Source organism: Arachis ipaensis, chromosome B03 (assembly GCF_000816755.2).
Source record: "Arachis ipaensis cultivar K30076 chromosome B03, Araip1.1, whole genome shotgun sequence".
Taxonomy (NCBI): Eukaryota; Viridiplantae; Streptophyta; class Magnoliopsida; order Fabales; family Fabaceae; genus Arachis; species Arachis ipaensis.
In genome coordinates this window covers 28,913,886-28,935,990 of record NC_029787.2, presented here as the reverse complement: position 1 = coordinate 28,935,990, position 22,105 = coordinate 28,913,886, and the positions used below count along the sequence as shown (strand labels likewise).

Below are 22,105 nucleotides of genomic sequence, written 5' to 3'. Positions count from 1 at the left end.
ATGATAGAGATAGATCTGGGTGGAGGAGTTGAAGGAAGAAGAAGAAGAAGGAGAGGAGATCTGGTAACTCGTATACGACTTACACACACTTATTTATATATATAACAAATGAGACCCAACGATTTGTATTGACTGATTTAAATAAAATATATAATAATCAAATTGGACGGTCCGATTTGACTTTTTTGAAATAAAAAAAAATTTGTATTGAAATTGGACGATCCGATTAGATACACCAAAATTCAAAATTTTCTCTCCCACACAAATCAGATCGTCTAATTTGTGGGCCTAAGTTTTTTTAACAAAGAAATCGAATGGTCCGATTTCTTCATCCCACATTCATGTCTAGTCCATTCTCCATAACTACGCACAACACACACAAACTTTGCATATCCAAAAAAATAAAATATTTAAAATTTTCTATTATTAACAACCTTAACTAATGCCATTATCACACAGATTAACTAAACCGTTTTTATTATACATAGATTCCGCTATTTTACTTCAATTAAATCACGTCGTCAATATAGTTAGTGAAAGTTCATTACTTTTAATATTGCGCATCTCCTGCTCGTGTCATCCTCGCGCCCCCTCGCCTCTCTCGCTCCTCGTGTCTCTGCTCTAGCTTTGCCGTCCTTTGGGTGCTCGTCATCGGCGGTTTTATTCCCTATCGAGCCTTATATTCTGCCAGTTTTTTTGCGTTGTAAACATAAAGAGAATGACCGTTGCAGTGCCTCTAGCTTCTCCATACTCTTCTCGTTGGAGGACCACCGAAAGTTACTTAATTGGTCGAACGAGCGATTAACCGATAAATCGACTGAACCGAACCGGTTTTTAATCTCCCGGTTCGCTACCCAAAAAAAATTAAAAAAAAAACCGTCAGCCCAGATGCCAAATCACCCGTCCCCCTCCCCCTTGAATCTCTCACAAACGCTGAAACGCCCAAAGCTCCACTCACCAACCCTAACCCTATCAGAGCAAATCAGCAGAAGGTTGGCTCGTCCTCGTCGTCGGCTGCTCTGTCCTTGTCGTCGAGCCCGTGTCTGTCTTTGCCTGTGGAAGGTCTGTTGCTTCTCCTCGACCTTCTTCTCCTCGGCGTCGCACGGAGCTATTTCCGTCGCCCTGTCCCTCTTCGAGCTCTCTCTGTCTCTTTCTCACTGCGACGTCTCTCTCTGCTCGGCGGTGGAGTATTCGCCGTGCCGTCACCTCCCTTCCTCCCTCACTGCCGGTAACCGCTGCCTCAATTTAACAAATCCTAAACTCTCTCGCACTTTTGTGGACAATATTACAGAGTTTTATTCTGGTGCCCGGAGGGTGCATGGCCTTGTAACTCTTGGTCTCTCTCACTTTATTTGTCGCTAGTTATATCATCTCTATCCTTTCTATATCCCCTACCCTCGCCATGAAAGTTTTCGCTCTAACTTGCTTTCTTGCACCCCCAATTGTCTGCAATTGATTGAGAAAGCAATTTATATCAGTTTATTGTATTTTGTATGTGTCCCTGAATCACAGAAATCTGATTCAGAAAGCATGCAATTGATTGAGTAACTATTGAGTAATTATTGAGTAGCTATGGTACTTCACTGCATTGTTAAATTTTGTTAATTTTATTGATTCTGATTTCTGAGTTGTTGATTGCTGATTTTTTTAATTCTGAGTTATTGATGGTGGTACTGATTTGTTTATTCTGAACTTAGGGAGAATAATGCTGTGTCTGCTTCTGTTGTTAAGTTTTTGGTTTTTATAATTTTTATGAAACTGGAATAGTTGTTGATTTGAATAATTTTGTTTGATGGTGTTTCACTGCTCTCTTAAATTTTGATGGATGATAGTTGATGATGGTGTTTTATTAAATTTTTTGAAGTAATTTTGTTGTTGATTGATATTGTTTTTTTTAAATATTTTAAATTTATATTAAATTTTTAATAATTTTATTTTATATTTAATTAAACCGGTATGATCGATTCAGTTCTTGCAACCTTGATGAAATGTAATTGATTAATTGCTTGGTTATGAATTTATGATGAGACTTGAATTTGTCAATTTGTTGAATGAGAAGTTTGCTAATTACTAATTTAGTTATCCTGTCGATTGCTGATTTTGGGTTGGTTTGCTAATTTTGAATTGGAAAGAAAATGTTATTTTGTGGTTATGATATTATGATTCTACTAATATAAATAATAGGGATGCACCTTATTTTCAATTTTAATTAGGAGGGCCCTGAAATTACCATTGTTAGAATTGATTGTTAATTGTCTCTAATTGATTGTTGATTGTTAATAGGCTTCGTTGCTACGATGTGATTGTTAATTGCCTAATTGGAATTGATTCTGGACCACGATGAACCCTATCGCAACTTCAAACCATTTGTCACATTCATTCTCGTCTCAATAGACCAAATCACATGCTCACAAGACTTATTCATCGTCGTGGTCCATTGATTCCGTCTTTACAACAACTACAATGTCTTTCTCTTCTCCACCGAACCTTCTCCCTGTGGTCCATGAAGAAAGATCCAGACCTCGAATCCGTGCTCTCCCGCAACCGCCGCTGGATTGGCAACAACCAGATCAAGAACATCATCCTCCACTATCCAAACCAAGAGATCCCCATTGCATCCCTTCAGAAGAAGTTGAAAACCCTTGACCTCAAAGGCAAAGCCCTCAACTGGCTCCACAAGTAGCCTTCCTGCTTCGACGTTACTTTCACCGGCGATGAACACCGCTGTCACCTCTCCAAGCGCATGATGAGCCTTGTCGAAGAGGAGGAATCTGTTAGGGAGTCTCAAGAAAATGCTTTCGTTTGCAGGTTAGCAAAATTACTTATGATGAGCGTCAACAAGAGGATTAATGTTCTAAAAATCAACGAGCTGAAAAGGAATTTAGGATTTCCCAATGATTACGTGATTAGGATTGTTGCAAAGTACCCGAATTTGTTCCGTGTTGTTAATGAGGGTGGGAGGAGGAGCTCTATGGAGATTGAATTGGTTCACTGGGACCCTGAATTTGCTGTATCCACAGTGGAGGCTGCAGCCAGGAGGAGCGGCAATACAAGGCCAACGTTCTCGTGTTCTTTGCCTTTCAGTTGGGTGAAATCATGGGAGAGATTCCGTGAATTCGATTTGGTTCCTTACTTTTCGCCTTACATGGACCATAGGGAATTGGTGGAAGGATCGAAAGAGATGGAGAAGAGGAATGTGGGATTGGTACATGAGGTGTTGTCTTTGACTCTTTGGAAGAAAGCCTCAATAGTGAAGTTGGGTCATTTTAGGAGGGAGTTTGCTTTGCCTGATAGGTTGAATGTGTTGTTGCTCAAGCACCCTGGGATTTTCTATGTTTCCAACAAATATCAGATTTACACAGTTTTTCTTAGGGAGGCGTATGTTGGGTCTAAACTTGTTGAAAAGGATCCTTTGGTTGTTGTGAAGGAGAAATTTGGGGACTGATGCAGGAAGGGCTTCATGAGTACAATCAGAGGCGGCGTCTCATAAATATGGAGAAGAGGAGGAAGAAAGGTGTTCCTTTGGCTAGAGTAGATGAAGTAAGGTGTAGGAGGAGAAGAAGCGAAAATGCTGACTCAGATGATGATAAGGATGGAAACAATAAGCCGGGAGGTTTGTTTGACCCCGAGGAAAGGAAACGGTTTTATAAAGTTCTGTTTGATGATGATACTTCATGAAATTCTGAGCGGTATGTGTGTGATAATCTAGTTTGTGCATTTGGTTTATATAAATTTGATATCAACGCTTCCCTCCCTGCTACATATGCATACATACACAAGGTCGCACATATGGATTAAACCTTTTTTTTTTGGATTGATATGTCCCTTAAATTGGCATTTTGACTTTTTCAGTTTTCTGAATTAAATTTTGGTGTGGCTGGGTTGTGTTTACTTTTGCCTTATTGCTGATGATTCAACAGCATGTGTAAGCTGTACTTTCTATATATTAGAAGAGAGACTGAGCGCATAGTCCAGTTAAAACCTACATAACTCTAATATAAGATTCCTGCATCATTTCTCTTCATAGTTGCTGTTGAGTTAAAATAGAAAACCTTATCTTCCCATGTTCTTTGTTATTTTCTTTGGATAATGGTCAATGGTGATTGCCCAATGATGCACAATTCAAAATGTATTGAGCAGTTTTGCTGTGGTGTTAAGTTCATCACTTGCCTTCCACCATTTCTCTCTCTCTCTCTCTCTCTCTCTCTCTCTCTCTCTCTCTCTCTCTCTCCTCACATGCATGCATATATACATACACATACATATATTTGGCAATGATGATGATTATGATTCTGATCCTTTGGAAGGCTTTTGATGAACACCACTGGCTATGGAACGGTCTATGATTAGTTCTAAGCTATGAGATCTGAGGGCACTCCTATGTTTTATACTTTTACCTTCTGTTGCCTGCTATTTGAGCTAGTTGGTTAGATTTGATTGTTTATATAGTAGTTTTGGGGTCATGTTTCTAAGGGAAAATTAGTGACTTAATTTATGAATGATGATGCGCCGCACTGAGCTCTAAGTTACTTTTATTAATTGACTGCATAATTAATAGTGAGGGTTTAGATTGGCTTTATTTAGAGGAAGAAAGTACCCTTTTTTATTTAAGAAAACTTTGCAAAATTTTAAGAGCATTTGGATACAATTTTATTTGCCACATGCTTTGATCTGCAACTTCAAATTTTAAAGAATTGAATTTTGAGAAATTGTTCCAAATTAGTCCCTCCCTCCCCCCTTTCCCTCTTCTTTTATTTATTTGTTTATTTTTTTTTTAATTCTGCCCAATGATGGACAGACAATCTCCTGGCTAATAGGTTTTGTTCATAGCTAGAGCTGCACCAATCTCTCTCTCTCTCTCGATAACTTTGAGAACTGCGATCTTTCATAATTATTTATTTATTTATTTATTTATTTATTTATTTATTTATTTATTTATTTCTTCCTCATGGTGCAAGAAGTCTGTGAATAAAGCTAGTGGCATAAGCTTTAGCTGATTTCTAGCTAGCTATATGAGATCTGAGGGCTCTGTTTTTCTGTTAGTTTTTCTGGCTAAGTGATTATATAAGTTTGCTTCCTTTTTTGGTGGCTATCTTTGATTTTTATTGATGTCATCTTCTTTAGTTACTGTTTTTTTCATTTTCTCGGTACTGTAAGTGCTACTGCTACTTCACGCAGTGCTATGTGAACTTACATTTCTGTATGCTGTGATGTTGTATGGTTTAGGCCTTTAGGGTGATGTTCTAGCTTCAATTCAGTTCTGCCCTGTCCTGCTCTATTAATATAACAACTACAATACTTCAGAAGTTTTCCTTTGTATTTAGTTTCACTAATTGCATAGGATAATGTCTGCATTGATGAAGCTTTTATTTTCCTTCTGAATCATAAATTTTGATTGTTTTAGTTTGCATTTTATACACATGCATAGTTAACTGCAAAATTTTTCTTTTCCCCTTTATCACGCATTATAATAATTCTGCTAAATGATAGAACATGTTTACTAATGAACAACTCTATGGATATTCTTCATGACTGGACATACATCACCTCCATTACCATCACCATCACCATCACCATCGTCACCACTACCATTATCATAATCATAATCATATCCGTCAATCAATTAATCTCTTTGTATATGCCTCGGTGGGTAAATGGCTAAATGGGACATTGAAGGATGAGAATGAAGCCTGTTACAAAAGCCATGGATGAGTTTTATTTAGCTATGAGATTTGAGGTCTTGTTTTTTATAAAAAAAAAAATGCTTACTAAGGGTTTAAATCAAAGGCACTTTCCTGGTCTTAAATTTTCATTACAGAAGCTGAAGAGAAACTGGTGCAATATTGTGGTTTCTAATTTTCTTTAGTCTTATCACATCATTGCTGTTTTACATTTGGTTTTGGAGTTTCCCTCACAATGTTAATATTAATTCAACCTTTGGAACCCATTGCATGGATATTATTATCTTGCTCTTTTTGAATAATATAGGTTTCTTCGCATTGCAGGTGCTGAGTAGATTGGTTCTTGAACTCCCTCCTTTGGTAAACTCTGGATCAAATCATATGCTATTAGTTCTTAATGTCAGTCTCATGCTCTCATTTATGCTGACTTTATTTTTCCCATTTCTTTTTTGTTGGCTAAATAAATTAACTGTTGCTTTTATGAAGAATGTGCTTTGTCATGGTATCTGTATAGTTCATGTTGTATTTTGATATGCCCTGTGATGAAAATTGTTGAAGCTGGAACTTTGAACACGATTCAAGCCTTTTCCATTCCTTCTGCCTTTCCTCTCACTGCCATCATTAACCGATCCTTTCCCTTGTGCTGCCATTACTTATGATGTTCCTCTAGACCTTGTACTTGTTGATGTTCCTCTAGACCTTGTACTTGTTCTTCGTCATCATCATCATCATCAACGTCTTCTTCTCTTACGCATTCCCTTTATCACTATACCTCCAATCATTGTTGTTATTATTATTATTTTCTTGCTGTCACGGCAATTGGCAGCGGGTAGAAATGGTGGAGAGGGGAGACAGGGCTGTGCACACTGCCTTTATTGATGTTGACAAAGTCCTAATCCCATGGTATCTGAGGGCACTTTGTATACTCTGTTCACTTATTTTATCATCATCATGTAACTGAATGATCCACTGCTTTGCATTCTTAGTGAATCTGTGGTACTATTGTAGATATTGATTCGTGTATCTTCTCTTGTATGTTAATACTATGATAATCTTTAGCATCATGTCTCACATTTGACAAAAGTTAGTTTCTTCCATGTCTATCTCATTATAGTTTTTGTTATCTTAATTAGGTTGGAAAGGAAACTCGACATTTTGGAGTATTATGTTGCGTGGGGTTCCAAATTTAGGTCTCATTGATCTCTTTCTGGCAATGATTCCCTTTATTTAAGCTCAGAAATTTCAGAAGTTAGTGCAGTGCACGATGTTGTATATAATCTCTGTAAATAATCTGACCTTTGTAATTTGAAGAGAAACTAATTCCTTTGGAAGAATAATGTTCAATCATAGATCTTCAATTAGATATTCATGGTTCCTTATATATAAATTTTACTGCTGTCAATATGGTCATAAAAAAAGTTATCTGAATTAAATCTTAAAACAGTACTAAATTTTGTTAAATCATATGTCTTTGAATAACCTGGCAGTTTCACTGAGTTCTAAGCTCTTAACGAATGTGGGCGAGTATTATACAATTCCACTGTAATTACCGTTGAATCTTGATCATAAAATAGTTGGTTTATAGAGAAGATGTTGATCATAAAATAGTTTAGTCACCAAAAAAGAAAAGAATATGTTAATAGTATGCACAAAAAATTATGCAGGTTAGTCAAGATATGCATTATAACAACTTTTGCTGTATAAATTTTAAGTAGGATAATGTTGTGTTTGATGACATTCTAAAGACTTGAACAGATTTTCAAATTAATTATTGAGGAACTACTGAAAGGATTGTGTTGTGCTATGAACTCATGGTTTAACTTATGATTTACATTAACTAGACACACATTAACAGGGGTCTAGAGCTGAAAAATTTTATTGATTAGTTTCATTTGTTCTTTCACCACAAAACTATAATATATATAGACCAGATTTGTTGCTTGATTGAATAGTGTATTAGTATCATGTTCTTTTGTTCATTTTATAACTTAAAAGAATTTTGCTTCAGAACGGTTTCTTGCAATTGACCTCTTGATTTATTTCAGTACAGTTCTGTTGGAATACCTATTATTTAGCTTATGATCATAACATTTAGGATATTCGGCTGATTCTAGTGATTTGTTCCCTTTGAGCAATAGATCTCAGGTTTGATTCTGAGTTGTTTAGACCAAAAAACAAAGGAGAGTTTGAGAGAACATGAATTTAGTGTTATCCTCTTGTCAAATAGCCTTAATTGTAAACTTAATTGATCAGTCACGATTCGGTTTCCAATATTGTTTGAGGATATAGATTCCCGAATTTTCTTTGTTTAACCGGTATTCACACGCTTTATGACAGGCATCATCAGGCACCAGGTTAGCAGAGGCTCGCGACATGAGAATGTTCAAATCTATTGTCAAGAATCTTGAAGCAAAGCTAGGGCCTATGGAAGTAACTCCCAAGAATGATAGTCATGAAAGTAGCACAGAAACACAAGGGCACTGAACAGAACACACAATAAGGAAGATGAAAGTAATGTAAATAAGGAAAATTGAACTGAGGGTAGTAATGCAGAGAATGTTAAAAGTTAAAACACACAGGATCTTAAAATTTTTTAACTTAGAAGGTGGAAAGAGTTTTGAAATGTTGCTTAAGTTTTCTCATAAGTGAAGACATTTTTCCATTTCTGTATGTAACTATTGGCATATGCAAAATTTTCCCATTTGTCAAGAGATTTGCAACATTCCTTACTATCCTCTGTCCTCCCTGCATTTCTTGTGCATCTTTTCTTATTTTTTTCACAGATAAACTTTTATGGAATTTGGATATTTTATCATGGAGATATTTTGCTATAAGAGAATCTTTTTTTTTTTTTTTAGATATATACACTTACAATGCACACAGATTAAATACCTATTAAAAAATACAGTAATACACATTTGTAGATAAATTAAACCAAATTATTCCATCATGTTCGGATAACTGGCAAACGTAGAGTTAACTTACAATCAATTCACCAAAATATTTTGATTTCCAAACATCTGGTCACAAGCATCACATTAACATGAACAAAATAGGTGGTTCTGATTATTACAACAAAGTTTCACTACATCCTCGTTGATATGCACTTTCAATTTTCTCAGACTTTCCTCATCAGAAGAAACAACCTCTGATCAAGCTCAAACTTGTTGAATTGAGAGGGTTCTCCCTTCAACATCATCAGAAGTCCACCAAATGAAATATTTATCTCCCTATAATTCAAAAACAATAAACCATATAAAGGAGGGGAAATGTAAAAGACTCTGCAACATTGAATTATAACTTAATTGGATAAAGTTCAGCTCTAACTATGGTGCTGCTACTTGGAAACAACATCCTCTACATGTCTCTCCATTCTTTAGAAAGGAAGAAAATACAAATAACTGTGTTCTCGGAGATAATGTCGTATATCTGTCCTTGGATCCAAACACATTTTTCTATCTCACAACTTTTATATTTGTGATTTGTCAATTACCAAGACAAGCAAACTAAGCAGGAATTATATTAATTATTAAAAGCATCTTTGTTAAACTTACGCTTTTTCACGCCCTGAACCCTCTGATACCCTATAGAGCTTCCCATACATGACATATTCAAAATTCTCGGCCAATGATAGCCGATTGTTCTGGAAAACAAAGAAAATCAAAGAATTCAGTAAGAAAAACTCAAACTAAAGATGATTGATTTTATCAGTAATGGGGGATAAAAGAACTAGCATGAGAACAAAGAAAACAGATGAATTATAAAGGGAACTATAGACTTTGTAATTAACTATTATTAGTCCACAAATATCAGATGTATTTAGGAGAAGAAAACATTCAAGAAATATACTTAGGAGAAGAAAACATTCTCTTGCCACATCAACTCTATTCGTGATCTAAATTCCAAGATTATGATGAACAAAAGCTCCAAACTATCAAACAGAAATCTAATGGCAATGTTACTACAACTAAAGATTGTCACACACTTTAGGATTTCAATGCTCACATTGTCTAATACACACGAAAAGATATACATTCATTGTTGGAACTTGGAACAAACCATTTACCTGAACATAATACCCAGTGTCTGGTGTTCCATCTGGATTAAGCGTTGGAACAAGCAGGAGCGCGAATTTCTGACCAACCTTTAATGGATATAACTCAGAATTGATGTCAAGGTGCATAAACATGTCAAACCTTTCACTCCTTGCTTCAATGCGAGTAACTTCAACATCACACAGAGCCAAGGTGTTGGAATCAAATACAGATAACAAAATCTAACAATAATGTCTCTAATAAGAGCAAATAATCCTACTCATCAGATAACATGCTTTTTAATGGAAATTTTGGATTTAAACACCACGAAAGAGGTCAAGTAATATAATAGTGGAGTGCAAATAGTTATTTTAAAAAAAATCAAAGTAAAATGTAATAGAATCAGCTAGCTTCACAAGAAAATTAAATTTAAAATAAATAAATAAAAATCTGTTTTACACTGGGACTCCCATTTTCTAGCACCAAAAAATAAATAAATAACACTCCACAATGCAATGAAATGCAGCTTATTAAAATAAACATATAAATAAATAAGAACAATTTTAACTGAAAAATTAAAACAAAATAAATATGCAATATTGCATTTTTAGTTTTTTTTTTTATATATATCTTGATAAAAAAAAGGTTAATCGTAAAAACACTGCAACTAAACAACAGTGTTTTAACACAGAGGTAGCGATCAGCTTAATAAATTCGTCTAAAGTTAAAACCTTCAACTCATCAATAATAGGAAGCAAGGCAACAGATTTATAGAGAAAAATTAGCAATAATAAAAATTGAATAATAACAATAATACCTTTGTCAAATAATTTTTTGTCATCAGGGTTCAATCTTTCAACTCTAAAGATATCTTCGAAGAGAACCTCCACCATCGTCGTAGTAGCGGTAGCACTAAGCCACTAAGCAAAATCCACCAACTCGTTTCTTCAACTCAGTTCAACTCTATGGACTCTGGCGTGTAATAAACTAATAATGGTTCGCTTTGACCGGTTTGGTCCGGTTCGATGATTTGGGTTTGAAATTTGGATTTGGGCCCACTAATATTTTGTGATGGATTGTCCGGTTCTCTTTGACGAGTAAGAAGAACCACCAGCAGCTTCTACCAGCGCCTCCTCAAAACTCAGGTACCTATGCTCTTAAACATTGCTAGTAATTCTTCATTTCCAGCTTCTAGCTATCGATTCTTTCATTTTGTTGTAGTAGTAGTAGTTGTTTGCATTTCTATCTTAGTGTGTGTGATTTTCATTTGTTCAAATCTTTGCATAGCCATTATTAATAATGATGCGACTTGTTCTTAGATAGGTGGCATTTAAATCGTGTTGAATATGCGTATGCAAATTTTGTAGTCGTTAATGCTGCAATATTGGCAACCTTGTTCTCCCTCCATAACCTTTTGATGTTGCTTTTGTTCGAGCAGGGTGGATACCGGCGTAAAGCATGCTATGAAGTGTGGGAGAACCGCGTAAGAATAGAAGGGATTAAGGGTTTCGTCAATCTACTTTTTAGGTTATTTATTTATCTATTATCTATTATATTTATCTATCTAGCTATTATCTATTATATCTAATTAGAATCAGGTTTTTGTAAACTCTAAATCCCTGAACTTTGTAAGACTGTAAAATGCTTTGGGGGAATTTTACCTTTGAGTGTGGTAAACGTGTGATGTTATAGATATCAGGTTCTGGGGCCTTGTTGGCTTTTGAGTTCAATGACCTGCAGATTGGCATTGTCCCGTTATAATTTTCTCTAATTAATTTGTTCAGATATTAATAGTAATATTAATGATGAAGTACCTGTGGGTATTGCCTTTTATATTTGAGACTGAGAGTTGTTTCATGAAACTATGGGAGTATGAGATTGTAGTTAATAATTTTGAAGTTTTGATTTTTGAATTTACACAGAGAGTATGCTTTTTGTTATTCTGTGCTTATTTATGGTTTAATATATTAATTTATTATAATCTGGTTATTCTTATTGAACCACGGTTAAACTAGTTAGACCTTTGAACTTTTGAATAGTAACCTAAACGATTCGATGTCTGGTTTAGTTTTTAGAACCTTGCTGATATCTCGTCTTCAACCACTGTGGCTGTGGCTTTATGTTGGTTTTGTTGCACTTTAAGCATAGAACCCCAGAATAAGGTTATTGTCATCTATTAGTTTTGATGTGTATCCCGAAAGAACTTCATATACTCTTAAAGTGAAATTTATGTCTAATAATGTGCCATTGCAATAAAGTAAAATTGATTTGTTACTGGACAAAAAAAAAAGATTTTTTATTGTGGATTATTATTATATATTGCTGTTGCTACTATTTCATTATGCTCTATCAATTTCTGCTGCTGCTTCGTTTTGTTGATGTTGTTTGTGGATTGTTGTTGTTTTTATTTGGGTAAATTGTTGCTTTATTTATAGGAAATGGATTGGAGAACGAATCGAAGGATGCATTTCCTATTATTACTTTATAATGAGAATGCATCTTGCAATAGATTATTAGATTTAGTGTATTTATGTTCATGTTTTATGATGGTTTATTTATGTTTAAGACTCCATGGCTTTTTGCCTTTTGATGCCTTGAGATTATGTTCTTATGAATATGTTGGTAGATTATTAGATTAAAATGTTATGTATGATACATATTATATATAGGTCCGCTTTCCACTATAAAGCATGGTGTTGTTGAATTGTGACAGGGGTTTTTGCTTCTTCGACAATGGCAACATGGTTGCAAAGGATAATTAGAACCAGAGCCTCTAGTTTTCCCCCAACAACACCAAAACTGCTCCCTCATCATTCTTCTTCTTCTTCTTCTTCTTCTTCTTCTAGATTCTTCTCCAAATCAACCCAATACATTGGTACGCTACCTATCATTTCCCGCTATATAGTATATACCCATCTGCATTTTCATCCTCAACGTAGGACTCTTCATATGTTTTTATTGTGTTTAGTCTCTCGAAAACCAAGTCTTTCAATGTAATTTGAATGATTGTTTGTTTTGTGCAACTGTGCTTGATTATGCAGTGAAGGTTGGAATACCAGAGTTTCTAACGGGAATTGGGAATGGAGTTGAATCCCATGTTGCGAAACTTGAATCTGAATTAGGTGACTTCCAGAAGCTTCTCGTCACTCGCACCCTCAAACTCAAGAAGCTTGGCATTCCTTGCAAACATGTAATCCTTTGCTCTTTACTTGCTTTCTTTGCTACGTACGTGTCCTATTATGATGCATCATAAACTGTTATATATAAATGGAAAAAAGTAAATAAGCTTGAGATTAGTTTCTTGAGGTTACCATCCTGCACCATTCTATTGAACTGGACAAACCTGCATTCATGTTGTAGAATAACAAGAAGATAAGAATTCTGATAAGAGTGGGACTTATAGGGAGGTAGAATTTCAGAAAGTGAAAGACAGACGAGGGGAATTTAAGAGAATTAACATACTATCGATACCCTTTCTCCATCTGGCACTTATTCTGATTTTCTCTCCTTCTGGACCGATGACCTATGTGTTGGAATAAATTAATTTCAATATCCCAGATCATCCATATTAAATCACCAAAAATATCTCATAATGCGAAAGCGTACCTTTCAGAAAATTGATGAAAGAATTTGGATCTTGTGGTTCTTTCGATCTTCCTCAACCAAAGCCTTCTTATTCCTAGGTGGCTGAAAGAGTAACAAAGACGGTTTTGGTATATTGGGGACCGAAACCTTAAAGGTCTATTTATATTTGAGCATGGCACCCATTAAACCCTTAAGCCCAAATAAAATAGTATCTAAAGCCCAAAAGATAATATATCTAAAATTCAAAAAGATAATTATCTAAGGAACAAAAGATAATATCCGGTTTTATTCTCATTTAATTCCAAATCAAAAGTAATAATGACTTATTCAATTAGCATTTAAAACAATAAATGAGATCATCATTATATAAGTCATTTAATTTGAAATAGCATAATTTGTGATTATAATTAATATATGTATTGCCACAAATAAGTTAGGAAATCAAATAATTTCCTAACACTATGGGCCCACCTCCCGTGCTAACTTTTCTAATTTTGTCACTTAACTCATGCAATCATGCTGATTCATCATATCGTGGTTGGGTTTTGTCGCTACCTTGTATATTACATATACACTAGCTAAAGATTAAGGGTGTGTTTATTATGAGTTTCATGTTTGAAGGGAAGGAAACGGAGGGAAGAGAGGGGGGTTTTGAAAATTGTTGTAGATTACGTTATAACAACTTTCAAGTTGACATTTTAAGGAGTTGTGGTTAAGGGCTGAAAGAAGGTAGGGATGAAATGAAGAAGATGGATGAGTGTGTTGTTGCTGCTGCTGCGGTGTTGGTGCCTTGGTGGTGGGTGGTGAGACTGTTCTCATTCGGTCAATCCTAGGACTTATTAATTGGGACTAAGATGACCCACTTTTTACCTTTTGTTATGATTGAAATACTGATTTCTTTTGTTCTTGAAACGTACAATTGTATAGTTCACTTTCTAAACCTAGTTTCTGGTTTTGCAGAGGAAGTTAATATTGAAATATGCACACAAATATAGGCTTGGATTATGGAGGCCACGTGCTGAGCCCATGAAAGCCTAATTAGTTTTGGAGTAGAAGGGTATGACCAAATCATATACGTTTTGTCGCAGTGGCATGACAGTACTCAACTTTGCATGAAATGATGAAAGTCATTGCCTTATCCATCTTTTTCGTGAGGTTGTTTCTTCTGGAAAAAAATATATTTGTTATTTCTTATCTTCAGGGTTGTCATGGCATTTTCCATGTTTAATCACAAGATGATTAGACAGCATGTTGTGCATGATTTATGTATGAATGTGATAACTTTAGATTTGGGGGGCTTGTGCTTTGTACAAATGTCATAACTTACCCAATATTTTAGATTTCAATTTCACAATAAGCAATGAAACCAACTACTAAACATGTTCCACCTTTTTTTTTTTTAACTTGAAGGGAAGGTAATCTACAAAATCTATTGTCATACATACACGACGATTATTTTATTTATTTATTTGAGTTAATGTGTGTTGTGCTAGTCTCTTTGATGTGATGAACAACTCAAGTCAGAAAAGATATGATGTAGAAAAACACTTCATGACGACATATTCATAATAGTACCTAATGTTAGAAAGCATTAAGCTAAATGTTGAAATGACGCACTTGGTGAAGTGTTAAAAATGATTCCGCTGTGGATGGATGCCAACTTTTTCAGGTGTATTCTGATGTGAGAAGTGTTTTTACTCGAGAGTTTGCACAACACGTGGAAAGAAAAATCTAGGCTTGATATAATTGGTTCTGGGAAGCTTTAACTATTAGATCATAAAGCAATTAGTGTTATATGATCATACATGGTTGAGTTAATTCGACATGCTCCTTTAGATAGAAATGGAACGTGAAGGCTTAGAATATGCGGCACTATTATAGACTTATAGTATAAAGTGTGTAAAAATATTTCTATATAACGTAGCATAATGTGTTTTTAAAAGTTCAAAAAGACTTTGAATTAGCCATTAGGTGGTCAAGTAAGGTTATATGTAAACATTTTCGCTACAAATATGATACATACTAGGACACAATGACGTTTGATTCATGTAGTTCATTTTCACTTAGTAAAATAAGGCTATGTTGTTGTTGCGCATAGAATAATCTTTTTCCTATTTTCAACTCCAATGGCAGTTTGGTCTCACAGTGGGCATTCTCCAACCATATTTTATTCTCCTTAGTACCAGATTCTGGTTATGAGATAGTTGAAGAGTCACTCATTGATGATGGGGATTTCATGGTTTCCAAGTCAAACCCATTTGAGATCAATACGAAGAAGTCGAAAATCCAATCCCAAAAGAAAAGATACTGAAGAGAATAATAGACTCACATAAGGGAAAGCTCTCACATAATTGGCCTATGGACAACCGGTGTCGGCTGTCGGGTTGGTTGCATGAGAGACTGCAACTAGTCCTGGCGCAACCTTGTATATAGTTATCATATGGATATAGTTTTTGTAGGTCTAAATGAGGAGAGGATCTGTTTAAGCTCTCTAATCCAAACTAGATTGAAACAATTAGCACTTGCTAATAATGAAAAATGTGTAAGAATCAGTAACATATGTTGTATAGTTATTATGCATCAACTTGCTGTGGGAAGGCACGTGCAATTTGTGTAATGAATACCATTAACTTACACATGTGTTACTTGATTACTTCTACGATAGCACTCAATGATAATATACAGCATACAGGACAAAGATGTGAAGCTATTGTTATATGGAGTCACTTTTTACCCTGTTTCAGATTATGGTTTGGTTTTAGAGATTAGAGATTTGAATTTGCAAAGAAACTTTGGAGACTATAGATTAACTACTAACACTGCTGTGAAGATTTTAGTGATTAGTCCCATGCTTTCCGTAACTGTGTATGCCTGTTAGAATGAATATATTTAAAAAAACAAAATCAATTAATAAAAAAATATGGAAATAAAAAAGATATGGAGATGCGGGGGATCGAACCCCGTGCCTCTCGCATGCAAAGCGAGCGCTCTACCATTTGAGCTACATCCCCACGCATGTTGAAAAGCTTTGACTGAAAATATAAGAGAGTGAAGGGAAGATGTTTCGAAGTAATGCAGTGAGTTACATCACTAAAATGTGGTTAGGAGTTTTTGCTTTTTACTCTGAAGTTTGTAATTTATAAGTACCTTTGAATAATTTTACAAACAAAATTAAATTTTGTCAATACAATTCAAACAACATTATTATATCTACTTTTGAGATAAATAAAATTTCAAAACAAATCATATTGAACTATTCAACCTAATTTCGATCAAAATCAGCATTACAAAATCATGGTCAAATTTATGTTTGCAAAGTGCAAACTATAATCTAAATACACCATGTATCTCATAATTTTTACTTTTCTTTGTTAAAATTTTTGCATGTTTTTCCTCAATTTTGTTTTCCAATTGAATCACGGTTAAACTGGTTGAACAAATAAACCAGTAAACCAGTTAAAACAGTTCGAATTTCTGCCCAAAATATTATTCTGAATTTATAATTCTAAGTTTACCCTTTTGCTATTTCTAATCAGGGCATCTCTGTTCTTCTCACCTCCCTCTCCTCTCAAATCTCAATCACAGGTCACCATCTAAGAGCTCCAGTTGAAGCCAAGCCCCTGGCGTCGCCACCAGTACCACCACCGCGTCACCGTCGTCGGACCACCGTGACCAAGGTTACTCGCCGTCACACCTTCATCTTCGTAGGCACGTTTTTCATTTCGTGTATCCTTGTCAAGCCAATGTTTCTCTTCTCTTCTCCTCCATGTTCACGTTTCTGTTGTCGTCTCTTCTCTTCTCTTTCGCAGCTTGTCTTCTCTTCCGCGTTCGTGTATATTTTTTTGTTGCAGTTTTATATGAAATTGTATGGAGTTATATGATTTTTTATTGAAAAGTTCACCTGCTCTGATGAAGTTTTTATATGAATTTTTATTGAAAAGTTCTGCTGCTCTGATGAAGCTTTTGGTATATTTCAGCGTGTTCTTGTCTTCTCTTTCGCATTTGTGTTCTCTGTATTTGAGTATGTGATTAATTGTATATTTGAGTGTGTTTGAGTATTCTCAATTTATGGACTTCAATTTGAGTTAAATCTGTTACACAAATGCTTGCTATTTACTATTTGCTATTTGCTATTTGCTGCTGCTATGAATATGTCCAGCTGCCCCTGCTATATTACATTATTTTTCAGTTGATGTTTCATTGTATTGTATTTTATTTTTCACATAGATGATAGTAATGACATAACCATTGATGGGTGCATTGTATGAGTGTTATGAATTATAATTTCAGTAGAGTTAATTTATTATTTATGCTTATTTTGACTGATGATTATTTTGATATGAAGGAATGGAGCATTCGGAAATTGTTAAAGGATGAATAAAAATTCAAGATCGGTGAGAAGCTTGAACAACTTGGATGAATTTATCAACTAAACCCAAGCTTATCAACGTGGTTGCAGCCGCAGCCGTCGCAACACTGCCTCCTCCAGCTCCGGCGTCAATACTAGCCTCTGCTCAGCCACATCGGTTCTTCAGTGTTCCTTTAAACTGTACCAACATGTTCTCTTTCTTATTCCTCTCTCTCTCTCTCTCTCTCTCATCTTCCTCAAGCTTTTGTAGATGTTTCTAATTCTCCACTATAACCCTTCTTCCTAGGCTCTTAGATTAGATGAGTTATGCTACACAAATCCTCAGCATTTCACGTAAATCATTTCAATTTATAAAACGGTTTTCGTTTCTCGCAACCCCTACGCTTCCTTCACAGCCCTCCGCCACCTCCAACCTCTTAACAGTCAAGAAGGAACAAAGCGGCGTCGTTTCAGTTCCGAGGACACCATTTTTCCAGAAGCTTCCTTTGCGCGACTTATACCGTTGGATCTTCACGGCTCCTGAATCGACGTCCTTGGTGGTTCCGATAATCGAGAAGTGGATTAGAGGTGGCGGAACTGTTAACTACAACAGACTCCTATCTGTTATCAGGAAATTCAGATCACGCAGAAGATATAGAAACGCCCTCGAGGTATTGTTTTTGCTACTACTAATTACTTTTAATAGTTAATTAAATTATTTAAATTTGTGGTTTTTTTTTTTCCCTTCTATTCAATCATAGTATAGGATAAATTTTTATCTAGCTGCATATTCAATTGGAGCGAATATACAAGAAATTTGAGCATTATTAGTGAGATTTGAATTAGAAGAATTAGACATTACAATTTTGAAAGTGTTCACTGGGGTGTGTTTTGAAGGTCTAATCTTTGTTAAAAATGACTAATGAATTGCATTTTAGGGTGTCATTTCTCAGTGTTCAGTTGACAACTTTGTTCAACGATAGAAGAATGGTATATCTCTGTTTTGATTCCCTGGGAGTTGTGGGTCGATTTGATTTTGTGACTAAGATTCGAAATAATGCTTCTTTCTCTCAAGTTTTGGGATCTTTCTATAGCCTTATCTTTATTCTTCTGCTATTACAGCAACAAACTTTGCATTGTCCCATGTCGGTAGGTGTGTTGGCTTTTTTATGCCTTTTCATTTACCTTCTATTGGGTAACATGAATCATCTCTACAGGTATTGTCATGGATGTTTGAGAAAGGGTTTTCCAAACATAAATCTGGAGATCTTGCGATAAGACTAGACTTGATTGGGAAAGTTAATGGATTAGAAGAAGCAGAATTCTATTTTAATAGCATTCCAAAGTACTTACGAACTGGAGAATGTTACAGCTCTCTTCTTAATTGCTGTGCTCATGCTAGGGATGTGGGTAGTGCAGAGCGCATCATGGAGAAGATGAGAGCTTTGGGTTTTGCAGGGTCGATTTTGTCAAGAAATGTTTTGCTTAATCTCTACTATCAAACACAGAACTATGACAAATTGGAAAATTTGGTATGTGAAATGCAAGAAGAGGGTATTAATTTCAATAGCTATACATTTGGTACCCTGATTAGTGCTTATGCTGCCACTTCTAATACGGAAGGAATTGACAAGCTTATCGCACAGTTAGAGCATAATTGGATTCAGTACTGGCATTTAGATTGGACCGTTTATGCTATTGCAGCCAATTGTTATAGGAAACAAGGACTCTTTGATAAAGCTTTTAATGTCTTAAAGAAATCAGAGAGGCTCATAACTAACAAAAAGAGGAGAGTGGCCCTTACTTTCCTTATGACTCGATATGCAGCAATAGGCAAGAAAGAAGAAGTGATGAGGTTATGGAAAATTTTAACAACGGATGGGAAGTTATACAGTAGAGCTTATTTAGCTGTAATTGCTTCAGTTCTTAAGTTTGATGACTTTGAAAGTGCTGAGAATATATTTAAGAATTGGGAATCTAAAAATCTGGGTTTTGATATTCGGATTCCAAACTTGATTATTGGAGCTTACAGCAAGAAGGGCAATATGGAGGCAGCTGAATCTGTTGTTGATTGGACAATCATAAACAACGGAGAGCCAAATTTAAAGACTTGGTCCTATCTCTCATGTGGGTATATTGAACAAGGTAATTTTTCAATGGCTATTGAATACATCAAAGAAGCCATTTCTGTCTGTGAAGTGGGGCATCACTGGATGCAATTTTGGGAATCTTTGGCTGCCATTTTTGAATACTTGAAAAGTAAAGGAGATATGGAGGAAGTAGAGGAGTTGGTACGGTTACTTAGGAGCAAGGATCTTGTCTCCCTTGACGTTCACAAGAAGTTGATGAATTGGATTAAGGATGTTGAATCAAATGTGCATGTAATTGATGTGTTCTGTGGCACATAAACAAACAAATGTAGTTTCAAAAGCCAAAGGAATACAGATGCAGCAATGATAAGCAATTCTTGCAATAGGTCTTGCATTTGTTGTACACATTTTTGTATATGTAGGTTAGGATTATTAATTTAACAACCTAATGGCTTGCTGTCATTCAAGACCTATGCATGCATCTCTGTAAAATGCCAGGTTATTTTTTGTATAAACTCTTAAATTGATAGTTATCCATATAAAAAAACACTGAAATTTAAATATGTACGTGTTGAATATGATTTCCGACCAAAAAAGGTGTTGAATATCATTATAGAAACAGGAAAGATGATAAGGAATTGAATCCATATAAAATTTGTTAACTGGTGACATTTTGCATTTTTGTTTAGAGTAGTTTACCATGAGAAGGGGTTTCTGTGGAAAAAAAAAATGGTTTTTTTTTTGTCATTAAAAAAAAAACGGTTTCAGATGATTTAAAAAAAAATGCTTTGTTCAAATTTTGACAAAAACCGAAAAAAAGAAAACCCTTTATACAACTCTACGACTATGGGCTACGTTCATTTTCACATAGAGATTCACCTTAAAAAAAAAAAAGTAGATAATTTAAATCTTAAACTGTATTTTATTTAAAAAAAGTAGATAATTTAAATCTTAAACTGTATTTTAAAAAGAGTTATGTTAAGTAACCAATGATTTTTTTGAACAATATGAACAATAGATTTTAAATTTAGTTATTACTAGATATTAATTAGGGAAAATTATTCTAAAGGACTGTTAGGAAGATTTAATTATTAAAAATGACCTTTAATATCAAAATTATTAAGAAGGACCAAATCTTTTTATCTTCCTAAATTACTAATTATTTATTTACATTCATATATCCATACAACACATTAATTTCTACACCCTTCCGTGAATGACTCATTTAGCTACAGCTTTGATAGGATTTTTGAAAGGAAAAAAGAATTTCAAATGAGTTGTTTGCACTTTGAACGCAGGAAATGTATTTAGCATATTAGCATAATTGCTAATTCAATTAGTTATTGTGAACCAAAAGCAGGATACAATTTTGGGAAAATTATTGTAAAGGACCATTAGGAAAAGATTTGATCCTTCTTAATAATTTTAATATTAAAGGTCCTTTTTAATAATTAAATCTTCCTAACGGTCCTTTACAATAATTTTTCCTACAATTTTTCCAAATTTGAAGACTGTCAAATTGGGTAACATAAAGAGTTTGTGCAAAATATGAAATTCTGAAACTCATGAAAATTCTTTTGGCAAACTATACACTCTGATCATTGAGAAATGTGATGAATTGGTCCATGTGATTCCTCATAATATGGTTGGAAGATTGTCGAATTTAAGTTGTTTGAGGGTTACGAACTGCGAGTCAATCAAAGTTATATTTGAAGAAGCTGATGATGATAATAGAATGTATTCAAATGGAAGAAAGAAGTAAAATGGAGTGATCTCAAATTGTAAAAGATATATTTATTTCCTTATAAAAAGATTTGGTTCTTCTTCTTAAATATTATATAAAAAGATTTGGTCCTTCTTAATAATTTTGGTATTAAAAGTCCTTTTTAATAATTAAATCTTCCTAACGGTCCTTTAGAATAATTTTTCCTATTAATTACTCATGCCATTAATTAATTTTGAGATTAATTTATTTTTTTAACTTCATTATTCACATTGTTCAACAATATTGTTGTCTACCTATACTTTTTTATTTAGAAAATCCCAGAAAATTGCTTCACTAAAAAATTAGCAAAAAAAAAGTTATTATTATTATTATTATTATTATGAAAAAGAGGTAATTTTCATTTTTTCCCCTCTACAATGTTTAAAACACCATTGGCAAACCAACTTCCATTGCTAATGCTGTAAGTACCATTAGAAGTAGAAGCTCTTGAAAAATTATCGCGAACACAATACTATTTAAATTACGGAGTTATCTATAAATTAAAAAAGTAAATACTTTATGATTAATAAAAGTATTTTTGTTTACTTTTTATAGATGTTTAATAAAATTTAATATTTATTTTAATTATTTTATGCAATTAA

General features: G+C 34.5%; 3 protein-coding genes, 1 non-coding gene and 1 pseudogene across 4 annotated transcripts; 3 read left to right on the top strand and 2 right to left on the bottom strand.

The window, feature by feature from the left end:
- LOC107630077 lies at nucleotides 615–6,745 on the top strand (annotated as a pseudogene).
- Nucleotides 8,585–10,843, bottom strand: LOC107630078 (DNA-directed RNA polymerases II, IV and V subunit 8B). The gene is made up of 4 exons (XM_016333110.2): nucleotides 10,533–10,843; nucleotides 9,748–9,905; nucleotides 9,236–9,324; nucleotides 8,585–8,911 (listed from the first exon to the last, which is right to left on the bottom strand). The coding sequence occupies exons 1-4, from the start codon at nucleotides 10,606–10,608 to the stop codon at nucleotides 8,800–8,802; spliced, it is 435 nt and encodes a 144-aa protein (XP_016188596.1). The 5' UTR covers nucleotides 10,609–10,843; the 3' UTR covers nucleotides 8,585–8,799.
- LOC107630079 lies at nucleotides 10,722–14,640 on the top strand. Its single transcript, XM_016333111.2, has 5 exons — nucleotides 10,722–10,860; nucleotides 11,154–11,242; nucleotides 12,429–12,590; nucleotides 12,757–12,905; nucleotides 14,261–14,640. Exons 3-5 carry the CDS (start codon nucleotides 12,449–12,451, stop codon nucleotides 14,336–14,338), a joined length of 369 nt encoding a protein of 122 aa, XP_016188597.1. The 5' UTR covers nucleotides 10,722–10,860; nucleotides 11,154–11,242; nucleotides 12,429–12,448; the 3' UTR covers nucleotides 14,339–14,640.
- TRNAA-UGC lies at nucleotides 16,239–16,311 on the bottom strand. The gene has a single exon. It is a non-coding gene; the product is annotated as a tRNA-Ala (tRNA).
- LOC107630076 (pentatricopeptide repeat-containing protein At2g20710, mitochondrial-like) lies at nucleotides 16,742–20,119 on the top strand. The gene is made up of 3 exons (XM_016333109.2): nucleotides 16,742–16,977; nucleotides 17,646–18,319; nucleotides 18,866–20,119. The coding sequence occupies exons 2-3, from the start codon at nucleotides 17,969–17,971 to the stop codon at nucleotides 20,054–20,056; spliced, it is 1,542 nt and encodes a 513-aa protein (XP_016188595.1). The 5' UTR covers nucleotides 16,742–16,977; nucleotides 17,646–17,968; the 3' UTR covers nucleotides 20,057–20,119.